The sequence below is a fragment of the Choloepus didactylus genome, chromosome 8, assembly GCF_015220235.1.
Source record: "Choloepus didactylus isolate mChoDid1 chromosome 8, mChoDid1.pri, whole genome shotgun sequence".
Lineage (NCBI taxonomy): Eukaryota > Metazoa > Chordata > Mammalia > Pilosa > Megalonychidae > Choloepus > Choloepus didactylus.
The window spans coordinates 113592242-113613813 of NC_051314.1; the positions used below are offsets into that span (position 1 = coordinate 113592242).

At 34.3% G+C, this 21572-nt stretch overlaps 1 protein-coding gene across 11 annotated transcripts in view; it reads right to left on the reverse strand.

The window, feature by feature from the left end:
* Window positions 1-21572, reverse strand: part of PLEKHA5 (pleckstrin homology domain containing A5) — a 264203-nt gene that overhangs the window by 13624 nt on the left and 229007 nt on the right. For 6 of the 11 annotated variants that reach the window (XR_005218219.1, XM_037845005.1, XM_037845007.1 and 3 more), the window contains 4 exons: window positions 16552-16663; window positions 15733-15779; window positions 14748-14936; window positions 13880-14000 (listed from right to left, as the gene is read on the reverse strand). Coding sequence is in view for 9 of the 11 variants with exons in the window: in XM_037845005.1 (XP_037700933.1) it covers window positions 13880-14000; window positions 14748-14936; window positions 15733-15779; window positions 16552-16663 (469 nt within the window). In the remaining 2 variants the exon portion in view is untranslated. Of the gene's footprint in view, window positions 1-13879; window positions 14001-14747; window positions 14937-15732; window positions 15780-16551; window positions 16664-21572 lie in introns of those variants that run through there. The other 5 variants (XM_037845010.1, XM_037845008.1, XM_037845013.1 and 2 more) reach the window with 2 other exon arrangements.

Below are 21572 nucleotides of genomic sequence, written 5' to 3' on the forward strand. Positions count from 1 at the left end.
TTGATGAAGCAGTAGCAGTGTCTGAGAGGACTGACTCCAATTTTGAAAGAAGTTCCACTGTGGGTAAAATGCTATCAAAAATCATCACATGCTACAGAGAAATCTTTCATGAAAAGAAGAGTCAAGTGATGAACAGACTTCATTGTTGTCTTATTTTAAGAAATTGCCACAGCCACCCCAACCTTTAGCAACCCTTATCAGTCAGCAGCCGTCAACACTGAGGCAAGACCCTCCTCTGGTAAAAAGATTACTATTCGCTGAAGACTCAGATGATGGTTAGCATGTTTTTAGCAATAAAGTATTTTTAAATTAAGGTATGCACATTTTTTTTTTTTAAAGACATAATGCTATTGCACACTTAATAGGCCACAGTGTAGTGTAAACATAACTTTTATATGCACCAGGAAACCAAAAAATTTCGTTATGACTCGCTGTATTGCGATATTCGCTCAATTGTGGTGGTCTGGAACTGAATATGCAATATTTCTGAGGTATGTCTGTAGCCTTTTTTTTTTTTTTCCCAAAGACAAACAGGTCAATTGTTACAAACAAAACAACATACAACTTAATTAAATTATAACTTTGTTTATGAACTCTTTGAGCTTGTTTATTACAGTTGTACATTTGAGAATATGAATAGCTGAACTATCGTAAGGTGATTATGCAATTCAAACAATGAAAAAGCATCTTTTATGTTATTTGGTGGCCTATTAAAAAATCCTACTTAAAGTCATATAGTACAAAATAAATTACACCATAATTGATCAGTATACTTCAAAACCTTTATTTAGAAGGGATCTTCTGATTATAAGCAAAAAAGCAAAATAAAACCCCCAACATTTAAAAGTTTGTAAAACTTTCAGAAAAAATTCAAATTACATTAGAGAAAATGGTATTTCAGATGATACATTTTTTATGAGTAAATACATACACTGGTAGAAAGATTGATGGCTTATCTACTTTACTTTTTTCAAATGAATTCTATTCCTATTCATGAGTTAAAAGCATTTTGCATAAATATTTATTAAATAATTTCTAAATTTTGTAAACTTGATCAGTCATGCTTATCCCATCATGGGATGTTATAACTGTGCATGAACTAGAAAAAGAATAGAATATGAGAAATCAAAGAAAAAAACACACTTCTTACTTTCCATATGCTTTCAAAAATTATTTTTTATTAACTTTTAACAATTTATTAAAGCTCACAAGGTTTAAAAATCTCACACATGTGACAAATGGTAACTCTCTCTCAATACCGTGACTGAAGGGGGAAATGCTATTCAGCTCCTGTAGACAACTGCTCCTGGCAAATAGTGGCAGTCCGGGCAAATCTTTTGGGCAAAAGCTACAAAGTCCCAATTTTTAAATGTTGGCAACAAATTTACTTTCTCTTCTTTCTTTTTTTTTTTTTGGTAAAAAAAATATGAAATTTAATGCAAAAAATCCAAAATAAATCATTATCAAATAGAATCTAGCAGCAGATTAAAGGAAAAATATACCATGACTAAGTGAGGTTTATGACAGGAATGCAAATGGATGGTTTAATATCAGTAAATCTATTTCTTATAATTCACCATATTTATAGATTAATAGAGAAAAATACTATCATTAGGAAAGGCACTTAATAAAATTCAATATCCTTTCATGAAAAAGCAAACCAATAAAATGATAATAAATGATACCTCCATAATATGATAAAATGTAGATATCCAAAACCAAAGCCAGCACTATGATCAATGGGAAAATTTAGAACCATTTCCATTAAAGTCAGGACCAGAATTAAGATATCCATTACCTCCTCTATTCCTTAACACTATTGTGGAACTACCAGCTCCAGAGAATGAAGGAAGAGGTAAAAAATTTAGAATAGAGAAAGGAAAATTATAATATCATACAACTGTTTACTTGATAAACCAAGCAAAACAACTGAAATACTATACTAAGAACACTCAGATAATTCCAAAAGGTATTGTCAGTCTTAACTTTAGCCATTCTGTTGTGCAGTAATTTGCATTTCCCCCGGACTTCCAAGAGGGAGCTCCTTTTCATATGCTTATTTGCCACGTGAATATACTATTTTGTAAAGTGCTTGCTCAACAGTCATACTCCTTGAATTTTATATCCTGTCCATGTATTATGAATTCAACAAGAACAAGAACAAAGATCCAGCTTCTTGGGTGGCTGGTTGTGAATCTCTGCTTTAAAAGTTTTCCCAGCTTATGGCCCCATTTCTCATATTTCCTTAACTTCTATACTACCTGAATCTTCACTTACCACCTACTAAATAATTTTTGATTAGGTAAATAAAATATGGTTTACTTCTTTCTTTACTGTTTTTATTAAATAAAGCAGATATAAAGGAATAAATGGAAAATATGTGCAAATGTAAAGAAAAGTGATTTACTCACTTATTCATCACCTAGTTTAAGAAATATCATCACCTTTAATATACTCTTCTTGCTACTCCCTAACCCTATCACTTTCAGCCTCTCCTCAGAGGTAGTAACTCTCCTGGATTATATGTCTATCTTCTCTTTGCTTTTCTTTATAATTTTGTAAAACTGGATTCTAAAAAAATATATTTAGTTTTGCAAATTTTTAACCTTTATATAAATGGAATCATATAATATGTATCTTTCTGCAACTTGATGTTTTCATTCAATATTAGATTCAACATTTTAATTTTTAAAATTAAGTTTGAGATGTTTTTGTAAACACCACATAGCTGTATTTGTCATTTTAATCTGGTCTGACAATCATTTTCTTTTTTTTTTTTTTAATCATCATTTTATTGAGATATATTCACATACCACACAGTCATACAAAACAAATTGTACTTTCGATTGTTTACAGTACCATTACATAGTTGTACATTCATCACCTAAATCAATCCCTGACACCTTCATTAGCACACACACAAAAATAACAAGAATAATAATTAGAGTGAAAAAGAGCAATTGAAGTAAAAAAGAACACTGGGTACCTTTGTCTGTTTGTTTGCTTCCCCTACTTTTCTACACATCCATCCATAAACTAGACAAAGTGGAGTTTGGTCCTTATGGCATTCCCAATCCCACTGTCACCCCTCATAAGCTACATTTTTATACAACTGTCTTCGAGATTCATGGGTTCTGGGCTGTAGTTTAATAGTTTCAGGTATCCACCACCAGCTACCCCAATTCTTTAGAACCTAAAAAAGGTTGTCTAAAGTGTGCGTAAGAGTGCCCACCAGAGTGATCTCTCGGCTCGGTTTGGAATCTCTCTGCCACTGAAGCTTATTTCATTTCCTTTCACATCCCCCTTTTGGTCAAGAAGATGTTCTCCATCCCACGATGCCGGGTCTACATTCCTCCCCGGGAGTCATATTCCACGTTGCCAGGGAGATTCACTTCCCTGGGTGTCTGATCCCACGTAGGGGGGAGGGCAGTGATTTCACCTTTCAAGTTGGCTTAGCCAGAGAGAGAGGGCCACATCTGAGCAACAAAGAGGCATTCAGGAGGAGACTCTTAGGCACAAATACAGGGAGGCCTAGCCTCTCCTTTGCAGCAACCGTCTTCCCAAGGGTAAAACTTATGGTAGAGGGCTCAACCCATCAAACCACCAGTCCCCTATGTCTGTGGTCATGTTAGCAACCATGGAGGTGGGGTAGGCGAATACCACTGCATTCTCCACAGGCTCCTCAAGGGGGCACTACATCTTTTTTTTTTTTTTTCCTTGTTTGTCTTTTTTCTTTTTTTTTTTTTTAACTTTCCCTTCTTTTTTAAATCAACTGTATGAAAAAAAAAGTTAAAAAGAAAACAAACATACAATAAAAGAACATTTCAAAGAGACCATAACAAGGGAGTAAGAAAAAGACAACTAACCTAAGATAACTGCTTAACTTCCAACATGTTCCTACTTTACCCCAAGAAAGTTACATAATATAGCAACATTTCAGTGAACTTGTTCCTACTACATCCATCAGAAATTAACAGACCATAGTCATTTCTGGGCATCCCCAGAACGTTAAATAGCTTATCTGTTCTTCTTGGATTATTGTTCCCCCTTCCTTAATTGCTCTCTACTGCTAGTTCCCCTACATTCTACATTATAAACCATTTGTTTTACATTTTTCAAAGTTCACATTAGTGGTACCATATAATATTTCTCTTTTTGTGCCTGGCTTATTTCGCTCAGCATTATGTCTTCAAGGTTCATCCATGTTGTCATATGTTTCACTAGATCGTTCCTTCTTACTGCCGCGTAGTATTCCATCGTGTGTATATACCACATTTTATTTATCCACTCATCTGTTGAAGGACATTTGGGTTGTTTCCATCTCTTGGCAATTGTGAATAATGCTGCTATGAACATTGGCGTGCAGATATCTGTTCGTGTCACTGCTTTCCGATCTTCCGGGTATATACCGAGAAGTGCAATCGCTGGATCGAATGGTAGCTCTATATCTAGTTTTCTAAGGAACTGCCAGACTGACTTCCAGAGTGGCTGAACCATTATACAGTCCCACCAACAATGAATAAGACTTCCAATTTCTCCACATCCCCTCCAGCATTTGTAGTTTCCTGTTTGTTTAATGGCAGCCATTCTAACCGGTGTTAGATGGTATCTCATTGTGGTCTTAATTTGCATCTCTCTAATAGCTAGTGAAGCTGAAGATTTTTTCATGTATTTCTTGGCCATTTGTATTTCCTCTTCAGAGAACTGTCTTTTCATATCTTTTGCCCATTTTATAATTGGGCTGTCTGTACTATTGTCATTGAGTTGTAGGATTTCTTTGTATATGCAAGATATCAGTCTTTTGTCAGATACATGGTTTCCAAAAATTTTTTCCCATTGAGTTGGCTGCCTCTTTACCTTTTTGAGAAATTCCTTTGAGGTGCAGAAACTTCTAAGCTTGAGGAGTTCCCATTTATCTATTTTCTCTTTTGTTGCTTGTGCTTTGGGTGTAAAGTCTAGGAAGTGGCCTCCTAATACAAGGTCTTGAAGATGTTTTCCTACATTATCTTCTAGGAGTTTTATGGTACTTTCTTTTATATTGAGATCTTTGGTCCATTTTGAGTTAATTTTTGTGTAGGGGGTGAGGTAGGGGTCCTCTTTCATTCTTTTGGATATGGATATCCAACTCTCCCAGCCCCATTTGTTGAAAAGACCATTATGGCTCAGTTCGGTGACTTTGGGGGCCTTATCAAAGATCAGTCGGCCATAGATCTGAGGGTCTATCTCTGAATTCTCAATTCGATTCCATTGATCTATATGTCTATCTTTGTGCCAGTACCATGCTGTTTTGGCAACTGTGGCTTTATAATAAGCTTCAAAGTCAGGGAGTGTAAGTCCTCCCACTTCGTTTTTCTTTTTTAGAGTGTCTTTAGCAATTCGAGGCATCTTCCCTTTCCAAATAAATTTGATAACTAGCTTTTCCAAGTCTGCAAAGTAGGTTGTTGGAATTTTGATTGGGATTGCATTGAATCTGTAGATGAGTTTGGGTAGAATTGACATCTTAATGACATTTAGCCTTCCTATCCATGAACATGGAATATTTTTCCATCTTTTAAGGTCCCCTTCTATTTCTTTTAGTAGAGTTATGTAGTTTTCTTTGTATAGGTCTTTTACATCTTTGGTTAAGTTGATTCCTAGGTACTTGATTTTTTAGTTGCTATTGAAAATGGTATCTTTTTCTTGAGTGTCTCTTCAGTTTGTTCATTTCTAGCATATAGAAACATTACTGACTTATGTGCATTAATCTTGTATCCCGCTACTTTGCTAAATTTGTTTATTAGCTCTAGTAGGTGTATCGTCGATTTCTCAGGGTTTTCTAGATATAAGATCATATCATCTGCAAACAATGACAGTTTTACTTCTTCTTTTCCAATTTGGATGCCTTTTATTTCTTTGTCTTGCCGGATTGCCCTGGCTAGCACTTCCAGCACAATGTTGAATAACAGTGGTGACAGCGGGCATCCTTGTCTTGTTCCTGATCTTAGAGGGAAGGCTTTCAGTCTCTCACCATTGAGTACTATGCTGGCTGTGGGTTTTTCATATATGCTCTTTATCATGTTGAGGAAGTTTCCTTCAATTCCTACCTTTTGAAGTGTTTTTATCAAAAAGGGATGTTGGATTTTGTCAAATGCTTTTTCAGCATCTATTGAGATGATCAATTGATTTTTCCATTTCGAGTTTTTAATGTGTTGTAATACATTGATTGTTTTCTTATGTTGAACCATCCTTGCATGCCTGGAATGAACCCCACTTGGTCATGGTGTATGATTTTTTTAATGTGTCTTTGGATTCGATTTGCAAGTATTTTGTTGAGGATTTTTGCATCTATATTCATTAGGGAGATTGGCCGGTAGTTTTCCTTTTTTGTAGCATCTTTGCCTGGTTTTGGTATTAGATTGATGTTAGCTTCATAAAATGAGTTAGGTAGTGTTCCATTTTTTTCAATGTTTTGAAAGAGTTTGAGTAAGATTGGTGTCAGTTGTTTCTGGAAAGTTTGGTAGAATTCCCCTGTGAAGCCATCTGGCCCTGGGCATTTATTTGTGGGAAGATTTTTGATGACTGATTGGATCTCTTTGCTTGTGATGGGTTGGTTGAGGTCTTCTATTTCTTCTCTGGTCAGTCTAGGTTGTTCATATGTTTCCAGGAAATTGTCCATTTCTTCTACATTATCCAGTTTGTTGCCATACAGTTGTTCATAATATCCTCTTATAATTTTTTTAATTTCTTCAGGATCTGCAGTTATGTCACCTTTTTCATTCATTATTTTGTTTATATGGGTCTTCTCTCTTTTTGATTTTGTCAGTCTAGCTAGGGGCTTGTCAATCTTGTTGATCTTCTCAAAGAACCAACTTTTGGTGATATTTATCCTGTCTATTATTTTTTTGTTCTCTATGTCATTTATTTCTGCTTTAATCCTTGTTATTTCTTTTCTTGTACTTGGTTTAGGATTGGTTTGCTGTTCATTTTCTAGCTTCTTCAGTTGATCCATTAGTTCTTTGATTTTGGCTCTTTCTTCCTTTTAATATATGCGTTTAGTGCTATAAATTTCCCCCTTAGCACTGCTTTTGCTGCATCCCATAGGTTTTGGTATGTTGTGTTCTCATTTTCATTCGTCTCTATATATTTAGCAATTTCTCTTGCTATTTCTTCTTTAACCCACTGATTGTTTAGGAGTGTGTTGTTTAACCTCCAGGTATTTGTGAATTTTCTAAGTCTCTGATGGTTATTGACTTCTAATTGTATTCCATTGTGGTCAGAGAATGTGCTTTGAATAATTTCAATCTTTTTAAATTTATTGAGGTTTGTTTTATGTCCCAGCATATGATCTATTCTGGAGAAAGTTCCGTGAGCACTAGAAAAGTATGTGTATCCTGGTGATTTGGGATGTAATGTCCTGTAGATGTCTGTTAAATCTAATTCATTTATCAGATTGTTTAGGTTTTCAATTTCCTTATTGGTCTTCTGTCTGGTTGATCTATCTATAGGAGAGAGTGATGTGTTGAAGTCTCCCACAATTATTGTGGAAACATCAATTGCTTCCTTTAGTTTTGCTAATGTTTCTCTCATGTATTTTGTGGCACCTTGATTGGGTGCATAGACATTTACGATTGTTATTTCTTCTTGCTGAATTGCCCCTTTTATTAGTATGTAGTGGCCTTCTCTGTCTCTCAAAACATCCCTGCATTTGAAGTCTATTTTATCTGAGATTAATATTGCTACACCTGCTTTCTTTTGGCTGTAGCTTGCATGAAATATTTTTTTCCATCCTTTCACTTTCAGTTTCTTTGTGTCCCTGTGTCTAAGATGAGTCTCTTGTATGCAACATATTGATGGTTCATTTTTTTTGATCCATTCTGCGAATCTATATCTTTTAATTGGGGAGTTTAATCCATTTACATTCAACGTTAAAACCGTGAAGGCATTTCTTGAATCGGCCATCTTATCCTTTGGATTATGTTTGCCATATTTTTCCCTCTCTCTATTAATATCCTTTATTGTACCCATACCGAATCTCTTTAGTACTGAACCTTTCTCCAAGTCTCTCTGTCCTGTCTTTGTTTCTCTGTCTGTAGGGCTCCCTTTAGTATCTCCAGTAGGGCAGGTCTCTTGTTAGCAAATTCTCTCAGCATTTCTTTGTCTGTGAAAAATTTAAGCTCTCCCTCAAATTTGAAGGAGAGCTTTGCTGGATAAAGTATTCTTGGCTGGAAATTCCTCTCACTCAGAATTTTAAATATATCGTGCCACTGCCTTCTCGCCTCCATGGTGGCTGCTGAGTAGTCACTACTTAGTCTTATGCTGTTTCCTTTGTATGTGGTGAATTGCTTTTCTCTTGCTGCTTTCAGAACTTGCTCCTTCTCTTCTATGTTTGACAGTGTGATCAGTATATGTCTCGGAGTGGGTTTTTTTGGATTTATTCTATTTGGAGTTCGCTGAGCATTTATGATTTGTGTATTTATGTTGTTTAGAAGATTTGGGAAGTTTTCCCCAACAATTTCTTTGAATACTCTTCCTAGACCTTTACCCTTTTCTTCTCCTTCTGGGAAACCAATGAGTCTTATATTCGGACGTTTCATATTATCTATCATATCCCTGAGGTCCATTTCAAGTTTTTCAATTTTTTTCCCCATTCTTTCTTTTATGCTTTCATTTTCCATTCTGTCATCTTCCAGGTCACTGATTCGTTGTTCAACTTCCTCTAGTCTTGTACTATGAGTGTCCAGAATCTTTTTAATTTGGTCAACAGTTTCTTTAATTTCCATAAGATCATCCATTTTTTTATTTAGTCTTGCAATGTCTTCTTTATGCTCTTCTAGGGTCTTCTTGATTTCCTTCATATCCCGTACTATGGTCTCATTGTTCATCTTTAGTTCTTTGAGTAGCTGCTCTAGGTGCTGTGTCTCTTCTGGTCTTTTGATTTGGGTGCTTGGGCTTGGGTTATCCATATCGTCTGGTTTTTTCATATGCTTTATAATTTTCTGTTGTTTTTGGGCTCGTGGCATTTGCTGAACTTGATAGGGTTCTTTTAGGGTTTGTAGACCAGTTGAAGTCCTTATCTCTAATTTATCAGATCTACAGCTTCGTGGAGTACACTTTCTCTAACTAACCAGCAGGTGGCGTCCACGAGCCACCTGTTCTCCACAAGCCAGATCTCCCCTGCTTAGCCTTTTTGGTGAGTGGGGGAGTGAGTCTTGTGGGGCCCAATTGGTGTACCAAGCTTGCGTGTGTAGTTGGTGTTGCCTGCCCTGTATGTGGGGCGTGTTTCTGGGCAGTCGGGGAGGGGGGGTGGCCCTAACAATCAAATCTCCCTGATGATCCTAGAGTTTTAAAGCTGCTGCAATAGTCTAATCCTTCAGTTCAGTCCTGCCACAGTTTGTCTCTGCCACTGACCCACAAGTCTTTGGTATTGGCGTATGGCTCCTGAGACTTGCAAGTGGGCCCCTCTTCCAGGCTGTGCACCCCGGGTCCTCTGTTGAGGGATGACTGTGCTATGTCACAGGTGAGTGCCGTCCCCCCAGGGCAGTTCTGGGCTGCTGGGCTGTGTTGGGAGGCTCCCAGTCTGCTCAAATGATGGCTGAATGGGGCTCTGTTAATTCACACTGCTCCCCCTTCCCAGCTCTGGGACATTCAGCTGAGGTTGCAGGGAAGGCTAATGTCCACGCCCAGTTTTGTGGTGTGTGCCTGTTATTTGAAGCACTTCCGTCACACTGGGTTGTCTGGGGCAGCTCTGGGCTATGGGGCTGGCGATGGGCAGGAGTGTTTCCTGTCCACCAGGATGGTGGCTGTGAGCGGACACCCCCCTTTTCTTGGGAAGTTGTGTTGTTTAGTGAATTTTCTCAGCCACTGGATTATTGCCTTTTGTCTCAGAGCTCTCTTAGTTCTGCTCTTGACTTGACGTGCCCAAATTTCAATTCTTTGAAGCTTTCTGTATTGAGCTTCTTAGAGTAATTGTTTTAGAAAAAGCAAAAAGGATTTAAAAAAAAAAAAAAAAAAAAAACGGCCCTCCTCAGAGATCTAATGGGTTATTGAAATGCTAATAGACAAAGCAACCAGGGCCATTAAGGAAAGGTGCACAGGGCAGAGAGATCAGCTTTGCTTCGGGATTTGCATATGCGCCTCAAGGCCTGATCTCTGCCCTTCCCCTTTCTGTGTTCACCAGAACTCCAAAAATCCTCTGCTTTTATTTTGGAGTTTTTCGTGTTGTTTTTTTTTCTATGCCTGTCTGCTCTCTGCTGGGCTGGCTGCTCTCAGAGTCTCTGGTGTCTGGTCTCAGTCTATCTATGGTTGGAGTTTGAATCAGTAGAATGAGTTTCCGATAAGAGCAGCCACTGCAATTCTCCCTTCTCCTTCCCGGAGCTGACAGCCTCTCCTCCCCCGGGACTGAGCCTGGCAGGGAGGGGCGCGGGTCCCCTGGCCGCAAAAACTTACAGATTTCGCTGATCTCAGCAGTTCCACGTTTTCATGAGTGTTGTATGAAGTATGCCCAAAGACAGATTGCTCTGTGGTGTCCAGTCCACGCAGTTCCTGGCTTTTTACCTACTTTCCTGGAGGAGTAACTAAAACATACAGCTCACCAGTCTACCATCTTGCCCCGCCTCTCATTTTCTTTTAAGTGAAGCATTCAACCCAATTAGATTTGGTGTAATTATTGATATATTTAGATTTATTTCTACCAACTTATTTTTTGCTTTTTGTTTTCCCACCTTTTCTATTTGTTTCTCTTTCTTCTTTTGCATTATTTCTCCCTTCTTCTGTTTGCTATCCTACTAGTTTGAAACTCTACACCCTTTCTTTTCTTTTAGTGGCTAGCCTAGTATGCATACTTAATTTACTGAAGTCTAAAGTTAATAAACATCATTACTGTCCTCTGGAACACTACAAGGACCTAACTATGTTACTGCCAAAAAATCTCCTTCTGATATAAATGCTATTATTGTCAAATATCTTAGTTCTGTATATTTTTAAACCTCAAAATACATTTTTATTAGTGTTAAATGCAGTCAATGTTTTTTTCGGTTTACCCACATATTTACTACTTTCTTTCATTCCTTCCAGTGTCTGACTTCCCACATCTGATGGCTTTCTTTCTACCTGAAATATTTTAGACCTCTCTTAAGTAAGTGGGTTGTTTCCAGTTTTTGTCCATTATGAATTAGAGCTGGTATAAAAATTTTTGTATAAATATTTTGGAGAGATTATGTTTTGATTTCTCTTAGGTAAATATATAGGAGGATAATTTGCTGAGTATAATTAATATTTGACTTAAGAAATCTGCCAAACTATTATTCCATTTTATATCACCCATCTTTTTTTTTCTTTTTTTTTTAAGTGTCCATAAAAGTTGATAAAAGTTTATTGGAAACAGCTACTCATTTACTTACATATTGTGTTTGGCTGATTTTGTACACAGCGGCAGGTAAGAATGTCGTGACAGAGACTATGCTCCACAAAGCCTAAAACATTTACTACCTGTCTCTTAGAAAAAGTTTACAGCTCAATTTCAAAAAGTAACACATCATCATCAGCTCTATGGAGAAATTTTCATAATCACATCTCAACAGTTTTGAATAAATGACCCTAAACAGAATGATTGCTTTCAGTATACGAACCACCATGGAATAGTCTTCAGAAAATCTCAACATGCATAGTTACTTAACTCTGCATGTACAAAAAAATAGTTTTTTTTAACATGCTTCCAATCAATCATGACTTTGTGTAGGTCATGAGGTCAAACTGGGAGGTCTGACACATGCAACAGTACAAGTACAGTCCAAACCAAAAGAAGAAATTTTCACCTCAGTAGATGTTCTACATCATAGTCAACACTTGATACTGTCAGTCTTCTAAGTTTAGCCTTTCTAGAAGGTGTGAATTGTGATTTAATTTGTATTTCCTTTATGATTAATAAGATTGGAAACCTGTTCACATGCTTATTGGCCATCTGTATATCTCATTTTGTTCAGTCTTCTGTCCACTTTTTTTTGGCTTGTTTGTGTTCATTATTCATCTTTATATATTCTGGATACAAGGTCTTTGCTAGATACATGTATTGAGAGTATTTTCTCCCATTCTAATGGGCAGAAGTTATAAATTTTGATGATGTCTGATTAATCAGTGTTCACTTTATTTGAGGAATATCCTACTGGACTCTTAATTTGTTTAGGCTTGAGCTTTGTCCTGCCATTAGGAGAAAGCTGACTTTAGTGCTCCGTTTAAGTTCTTGGTGGTCTCCTTCATGTAGTTTTTGACTCCTGAGTATTTCTAGTTTTACTTTTTCCCAATTTGTTAATACATTTCAAAAAAAATTTCAACCAGCATTTGTAATCACTTTCTGTAGGAGAACTGGTCAGGGTATCTGGTTTACCATATTGCCAAAAAACATAATTTACTTTTGTTTGAAGAATAATTTTTCCTGCATGTTTATAATAATCTGCAACAGTATAATGAAGACTGAAACAATGATTGTTTAATTTACATTTATATATGAAAAACTAAGAAGATAATGAAGACATTCAATGAGAAGATAGGATTGGGATGAGAAACAGAGAGATACATAAATATTAAGTTCTTAAGAATGCAATGTTTTTCTAATTAAAAAAATGATACGAGATGCCTAGAAAAATGTTCTAATTAAAAAGACATGTGGACATTACCAAAGAACCATTTTTCAAAGTGACTTTTTACAGTTTTTAAAAATCATTCTAGTACATTACGATCAGTATTTTTCTTCCAGAAAAACTTCAAATTTGGCCATATTTGCTTTATCTCTGTATACATACATGCGTGTGTGAGCACACACACAACACAGATACATATATATATATATACACATTTTTGGGGGGAACCATTTTAAAGTAAGTTGTAGACACATTTTAAGTGTTTCAGAATTTATATAGTACCTTCTCTTCTATAGCCCCAATATCATGATCACACCTACTATTACCTAGAACATATTCAAATATTTATAATTGTCCCAAGAATGTCTTTCATAGCCTTTTCTTTTAAACCATGATCTATTCCAGGTTCAAGCACTGTGTTGCATTTGTCTTTGTCTATCTTTAAAATCTGGAATAGTCCTTCATCTAATCCCTTTTCTCTATGACATTGACTTTTTGAGAATGACCAACATTTTAAAAAGAAAAGATCAGAGTGCATACTATAAGAGAAAGTATTAGTTCATGGAATTTATATTATAGAAATTGTATGAAATTTGCTTTAGCCCTTAATCCCTTATGGACAATTTTGAAATAGAAAAAACAAAAACAAAAACAAAACAAAAAAAACCCTGTGAAAATTCAAACTTTGTAATGGTATAACATAGAAAATAGATTAGAAGTTATCAGAGGCCAGAGAGAGGGGTGAATGGGGACTTATTAAGCAATTATTGCCTATTAACCTGTATGTACAGATTTTCTATTTGGGGTAATAAAGTTTTAGTAATGGATGGTGGTGTTGGTGACATGAATGCAATTAATACCAATGAATTGTATATTTAAAATGGGAAATTTTATCACATATAGATATATGCTACTACAAAAAAAAAAAAAAGTTTGGCATAACTTATTTCTTAGCAAAACCGAATCTGAGGTGATAATGAAACTTTATAGTCTATTTAGTCTACTTAGAATGAGTGTTCTAGAAATACTAATGTGCTTAAAAAGCATACTGCCTCATTCCTATCTAAGATGACATGTTACATATGGCTCACGGGCCATGTTACCTTCCTAATACCTGAAAATTTTTAATTCAGAAACTCATTAGATTTCAAAAGTTTCAGATAAGGAATTGTGAACTTGTACCTGTACCAGGTCAACACATAAAATGAAATTATGGATAAAATGTATGAAAATCACAGGAGATAAAACAATTTCCAAAAGCTGACCTTTAACAACCGAAGTTTCCATCTCTGAAATAGGTTCTGATTTTTCTTCTCCATTAGATTCATCAACTTCTGCAACTGTTGTTAACTCTGGTTCACTCTTGTAGAGTCTATAATCTGGACCCTTGAAAGGAAAGTATGTAATTACAAACAAGAAATTGCAAAACTTTTCTTTTAAAACATTTATTTCAATAGCTACCAAACTCTAAACATAAAAATCCCCAGTCAGCTATATCTAATAACTAAGGCAGAAAAAAGGGAAAACAATTTTGAAAGATTTCTAACTAGTAACACTTAAAAAGTTTTAAAAGTTTAAAATTAAGAATATTCCTCTTAGGGAGAAAGTCATGAAAACATTTTTATCATAGCATAATTGAGGTGTAAAATAATTATATCATATTAAGTCAAGAAAATTTAATTTAGAACATTTTATATATCTATTTGCTTAACCTCAATCCTCTTGATTCCAAGTGCCAGTAATAATGCCTATCATTGGTCATGTCCACATCCTCCAACAGTCACATCATTCTTAGTAACAATCTTGTACTTTCTTACTTCTTTCTGGTATACAGACATAATTTTGCCTCTCATATCTTGAAATGGTATATTAAAATATGGCTCTTTCAAAGTAAAAAATAAAGTAACCACAATTCTGAAACTATTCAAACAAATGAGAATGGTGAAACCAAAACAGAAAAAACACAAATGATGAAGTTAGACATAAAGACAAAAAAGCACTGGCTAAACATGGGGTTTTACTAAGGAAAATGGGGTTATAATAATAAATAAGTTTGACTGCAAAATAAGGTAATTTTCAAAAATGAAAGGGCACATATGATTGATTATTCTGTGGCTTTTTCTAGCCACTTACACAGTGAGATCCATTTCTTGGATATCCTTGAACTTGGTGAATCTTCTTTTCTTCAGGTAGATGCACAGGGCCCCTGCTATAACAGAGCAAGGAGCTGCTATCACTGGGCAGAGGGGGGATTATGGGAGGCTGCTCTGTATAGTCATAGGACCGAGGAAGTGGAGGACGAGGTGGGACTACTTCCTCTTCCTAAAGATTGTAGAATAGTCACCTTATTTAGATAAGCATATTGAATTCAGTATTATCTAAATTTTTCAATGGTAAATTAACTTAAATTCACTTTAATTAAAAGGACACTGTCAAGTCAAAAGGCTCATATTGAAAAGTAAAATAAAAAATATATGATAGCTAATAATTGGATTTTAAATATGGTAGTATCTAATTTCTTCTGTAATAAGTATGTTAGCCTTACACTGAGGCTCAATATCAAAACAGACTGCTGCATGAAACTAATTATTGTATTCACTTTAAAAATGAAAGAATCAGTTTAAAAATTTTTCTTTTTTCCCACAATTTTTAAGGAAAAATAAAAAAGGAAACATTTCTCTTTGACTTTTATATAGAATTCAAGACCACAGATCCTTTCAATTAGGTTGACAGTATCCCTTTGTAGCTGTAATTTCTTTATACTATGCATGATACAAAGCGACTTATCTATCAATCAATCTATAAAATTTAAGAGGCATAAGAAATGATACAATATTCAAATTACTTAGATTTTAAAAAGAAAGACAATATTAAAGTTTTAACATGGATGAAAAGTGGTATTCAATTTCTCTGGCATTAAGAAAAGGAAAGAAAAATCATGTGTTAAAAGTACCAAATTATTGAACTAATGAAATTTCAAGATTAAGATGGCAATTTTTAAATAAAATATATTTAAAAACAAATTTTTTTGTTAAATGATTAAACTTAATTTCTTCTAATTCATGTTTTAAACATTAAAAATCATTAATTTATAGTAAGAAAAACAATTCAAACTTACCTCATTTTTGTACTTAACTGCTGAGAAAGGCTTTGATCCTGCCATACCTATTAACAAAGTATAAAATATTAACTACTTGTACTAAACACATCTCTCTAAATCTATAAAATAAAGAGAATAATTTCATTTCATATAAGTGAAGTTTTCAGTTTCTAACCTCTTACTCATTAATGTTTTCAGAATTTGAAACCAATTACATTAGAAAATGCAAATTAAAATATCCAGTTTTAACAAGAAAATGGGGAAATAGGGTTTCTCAAACATTACTGGCATAAGTGTAATTTGATATAATCTCATAGGACAGTAATTTGGCTGTACCTATCAAAATGGAAAATATGTGTGTTCAGATAAATGCACCATAATGCTCATTAAAGCATGGCTTCTGATAGCAAAAAACTAGAAAACCACATACCCATCATTACAGAAATAGAGAAATAAATCTAAAGATTATCCATACACTGGGTTCTTATGCAGCTTTTATTCTATTATATTTTAAGGGGGGAAAGCAAATTATGGAAAAAAAGGTATAGTATAATGATTTTTTTTTTTGTTGTGAGGAATAAAACTTTTAAAAACCAAAAACTGTATAGGTTTATAATTGTACACACAAAACAATGGTTAGAATTGTGTGAGTGAGCCTGGGAGAGCTTCACTTTTTATTTGTCTTGTGTACTGATTCAATGTTATGAAGTAGAGGGCCTGCTTTCAGATGTCAAGAAATACATTAAAATAACAAAATAAACCCAATTATATGAGACATTCTATTTAGATATAATATTGTGGTCAAACAGCATGGAATAAAATGCAAAGCAGATTTACCTGTTTCTGTTGTACCTCTTTGCTGTTTATGTTTACTCAGCCCTTCCATGACATCCTGAATTCTCCAAAGTTCTTTCTGAATCTGTGCACGCTGAATTCCTGCTGATTCAGTCTTATCAGTGAAAACAGAAAGACCACATAGAGGAAAAAATCATTTTATAAAGGTATAAATTTCAATAATTAATCATACTTTTAAAACATAAGATTTTTAATTGTAGTGGATTAAGTTTTGAGAATATTTAATATGATCTACGTGGTTCTTCCAATTTTGCAACTTCAGTGGCAAAGACAAAGGAAAAGATGAGAAAGAAAATAATTTAATTTTTTAAACTTAAGTGTAATATTTTATGTATTTCCAATGGCTATTTCAAGGATCAACTTTTAAGCATGCTTTACTTTGTATTATTTATGATCCCAGAAAGGCATACTGATCAGAAGGGACTAAAAATGGAAAACAAAAACAAAAGAAAACAAAAAAAACTCACAAACCCCAAATCAGAAAGAAAAAAAAAAGGAAGAAATAGAAAGTATTAGCTTCCTAAAGTTCTAGAACACAAAGGGGAATGCCAAAAAAGAGAAAAGGGCCACAAAATATATTTATAAGAGTTTTTACTGATAGAGTTAAATAAATGTATCTGCAGGACAAATTTTTCCATTTTGGAATCCAAATTTATCAATGTCATTTTTAGTCTATTCTAAGTTAGATTCACTTTCTTACTTTTAATAGCCATATCAGGTCCTTAGGTTAAAAACTCTAAGAGAAATAAGATCTTACTGATTTTACTGTAAGATTCTATTAGAACTCGATGACTCTTACCGATAAATACTTTGAATAACAATAAATGTCATTTGAAAAAAAACAATAAAAAAACTTCATAAAGGTAATGAAGTTCAAAATGGTCACTTTACCTAGTGTTTCTGTTTTTGCTAAATATCAGTTTTAATAATTGTAGACATTAGAAATATAATCAATATTTCATCAATAAGCTAAAAAGTCCTCAGAGAGGGTAGAAACATGGTTTCAAAGTCTAAAAGCTTAAGGCTAGGTGCTAACACTGCCTCAGAAAGGCACTTCTATGTACCATTTCCCATTTGCAAATCTGAAAAGTATACAATGAAAATCTCTAACTTTTCAACACTTATTAAACAATTTGAGTTTTCTGTTTGATGAGTTAACGACTCATAGCCTTTATCCATTTTCTATTGGACTGCATCTCAAAATCAAAAAGGAAAAGTTCTTGCAAAACTAGGTAATAAACATGAATTATATAGATCAAAGATACCCTTTCTCAGTATGTCACCCATTAACTTTGAAGAGAAAAACTTTAATTTTGACAGAGCCCAATCTTTAAACAATTTTTCTTTGTGGGCAGTATTTATTTGTTGGGTCTTGGTTAAAAAGTCCATTCCCACTTTACATTTCCCGTTATAAGTTTTATAGTTTTACTGTTTATGTTCAAGTCTCCCTAATACATCTGGAGCTCACCTTCCTATATGGTATGAGTTAAGGATCAATACAGTGAGCCTATTTTTCCAATACTGTCTATTAATAATTAATATTTCCCCTACTTATTAGTGGTGTTACTTGTAATACATACCAAGTTCTCATGTGTTCATGATCTGCTGCTCTGCTCTCTATTCTGACCCAATGGTCTATTTTTAGCCTATCTTTTTTGTTAAATTAACTTTTTTTTTTTTAAATAAGAGCAGTTGTTAAGTTTACTGAAAAATCTTGCAGTAATTAAGAGTTCCCAAATGTCACCCCCACCCTCAAATTTTCCCTATTACTAACATTTTGCAGTTGCTACAAATGAAACATTATTATTATAATTTTATTTTGATAACATACACAACCTAAAATTAATCACTTCAGGAACTTTCAAGTATACAATTCAGTGGTGTTAAATACATTCACAATGTCGTGCTACCATCACCACTACCCATTATGAAAACTTTGTCATCACTCCAAACAGAAACTCTGTACCAATTGGGCATTAACTCCCCATTCCACACCCCCACCCCTGGTAGCCTATATTCTAATTTTTGACTTTATAATTTGCATATTCTAATTATTTCATATAAGAGAGATAATAATTTGTCCTTTGATGTCTGGCTTATTTCACTCAACATGATGCTTTCAAGGTTTATTTATGTTGTACCCTGTTTTAGAACTTTATTCTTTTTTACAGCTGAATAATATTCCATTGTATATACATATCCCACAAATTCTTTATCCATTCATCTGTAGATGGATGGTTGGGTTGCTTCTTTCATTTGGTTATTATAAATAATGCTGCTATGAACACCAGTGTGCAAACATCTGTCCAAGTCCCTACTTTCAATTCTCTTGGATATATGCTTACAAGTGGGATTGCCAGGTCATACGGTAATTCTATCTTAACTTTCAACAGTGGCTGCACCATTTTAGCTTCCCACAAACAATGTCTGAGAGTTTCTATTTCTCCTACATTCCCAGCACTTATTTTCCGTTTGTAAAATAGCAGCCATTCTAGCGGGTGTGGAATGGTGTCTCATCATGGTTTTGAGTTGCATGTTCCTAATGGTGAATGATGTTGAGCATCCTTCATGTGCTTACTGACCATTTGTATATCTTCCTTGGAGAAATGCCTATTGAAATCCTTCATCCATTTTTTAAATTTGGTTGTTTGTATTTTTGTTGTTGAGCTACAGCAGTTTTTAATATATTCTGGATAGTAAACGCTTACCAGATATATGGTTTCCAAATAGTCTCCCATTCTATAAGTTGTCTTTTTACTTTCAAGGTGAAGTCCCTTGATGTATAAAAGTTTTAAATTTTGATGAAGTCCCATTTACCTATTTTTGCTTTTGTTGTAAAGTCTAAGAAATCAATGTTTAATACAAGGCGCTGAAGATGTTTCCCTATGTTCTCTTCCAGAAGTTTATAGTTTTAGTTCTTATATTTAGGTCTTTGATCTATTCTGGGTTATTTTTTGAATATGGTGTTAGGTAGGGGTTTACTTTCATTGCTTTGATATGTGGATATCAAGTTTTCCCAGCATCATTTGTAGAAGAGACTATTTTTCTCCATTGATTGGACTTGGCATCCTTATCAAAAATCAACTGACCACAGATGTGCTCTAAAAATATCAACACATTAAATCCACATAAAAAACCCAACAGGGGTAGGTACTATTATTGTCTTCATTTTATAGTTGAGGAAACTGAGGCACAGAGTAATTATGTAAGTGGTCTATGGTCATATTTGAAGTGCTACCTCTTATAAGGTGTATAAATATATCTTAACTACTTGTGGGTAGTTAAATGGTGGAATCATTTTGGTAATTTCTTCAGAAAATTCTGCTGGAAATTTGGTTGGCATGGAATTGCACTTACGGAAGAATTTCATCTTCATAATGTTAAATCAGTCCAACCATGAATATGGAATACTGATTATATCCTTCCATTTATTTAGGTCCTCTTTTATGTCTTATAAATAAATTTTCATGATGAACATTTTTTGTTAAGTTAGACTGTACAATATTAAAGGGGTGTTAAAGCAAACACAAAAAAAACAAAACTAAACAAAAATATGTGACAGAGCGTATATGCCTGCAATGCCTAAAATATTTAACATCTGGCTGTTTACAGAACAAGTCTCTCAAACCCTGGGCTAAATCTTAGACATCATAGATTTTATCTGTGGTATTCAGTATCTTATTTTTGTAGTTGATTATTGATAATATAATTGTAGTGCCCAATGGAAGTCATGGTCACATGTGGCTATTTAAATTATATAATTAAAATTAAGTATAATAAAAAATTCAGTTTCTCACCTACATGAGCCACATTTCAAGGGCTCACCTGACTCATGCAGCTAGTGGCTACTATACTGGACAAAATAAATAGAGAATAATTGATCTTTTATGAGTCAACTTTACTGACCTTTTATCCATTCTACTGATTTGTCTGTAAGGTTCACATGTTTTCCAATGAAGATGATTAAATTTATGTAGGGTCATAGGTATTAAGTGCCTTTTATTATTTTTTCAAACATATATTGTCTCCATTCCTCAGAACAACACATTAAGACAGATATTATTATTTTCATTGCACAGATGAGCAAACTAACACCCGGAGCTTGATCTTCCTATTTACTAGATTTTTTTAATATACCAAGTAGTGCTGCATCTTCCCCTATTCTAATAAAAACGTCAGTCAGGATAAGAGATTGAATATAGTTTGACAGAAAAACATTTAATACAGAATGGATTAAAATATTTACAGGAACTGCTGACAGAGCTGAGATAGCAAGGAGAAGAGAAGACCCCATGGCTCACCACATGCCTAATATAATAAAGAACTTATAAACAATGAGGAGATGGGCTACTTTGTGAGACAGAAAGATTCCTGTCATTGAAAGTATTCGAAGGCACAAATGAGCTAGCCAGTGTAATGAAAACAATTTTAAGGGTATACATGAATCTAACAAGATGGGTTGTAAGTATCAGTTGAAAGCAGTTAAAACAAGGTGGAAACAACCTAAGTATCCATCTACAGATGAACTGATAAACAGAATGTGGCATATACATACAACAGAATACACTTCAGCACAAAAAATAATGAAGTTCTGATATATGCAACAACATGGATGGACCTTGAAGACATAATGTTTAGTGAAATAAGCCAGACACAAAAGGTCAAATATTGTATGATTCCACTCATATGAAATATTTAGAATAAGCAAATTCATAGAGACAGAAAGTAGATTAGAGGTTACCAGGGGTTCAGAGGGAAGAGGTGGAATGGAGTGTTATGGTTTAATTAAGAATACAAAGTTTCTGTTTTGGATGATGAAAAAGTTTTAGTCGTGGAAGGTGGTCATGGTAGCACAGTATAGTAAAAGTAGTTAATGCCACTGAATTACACACGTAAACCTGGAAAAAATGGCACACTTTATGTTACAGATATGTTACTACAATGGAAAAAAAAATCACAAGGGGGAAAAAACAGTTAAAACAATGTTAATGTAAAAATACTAC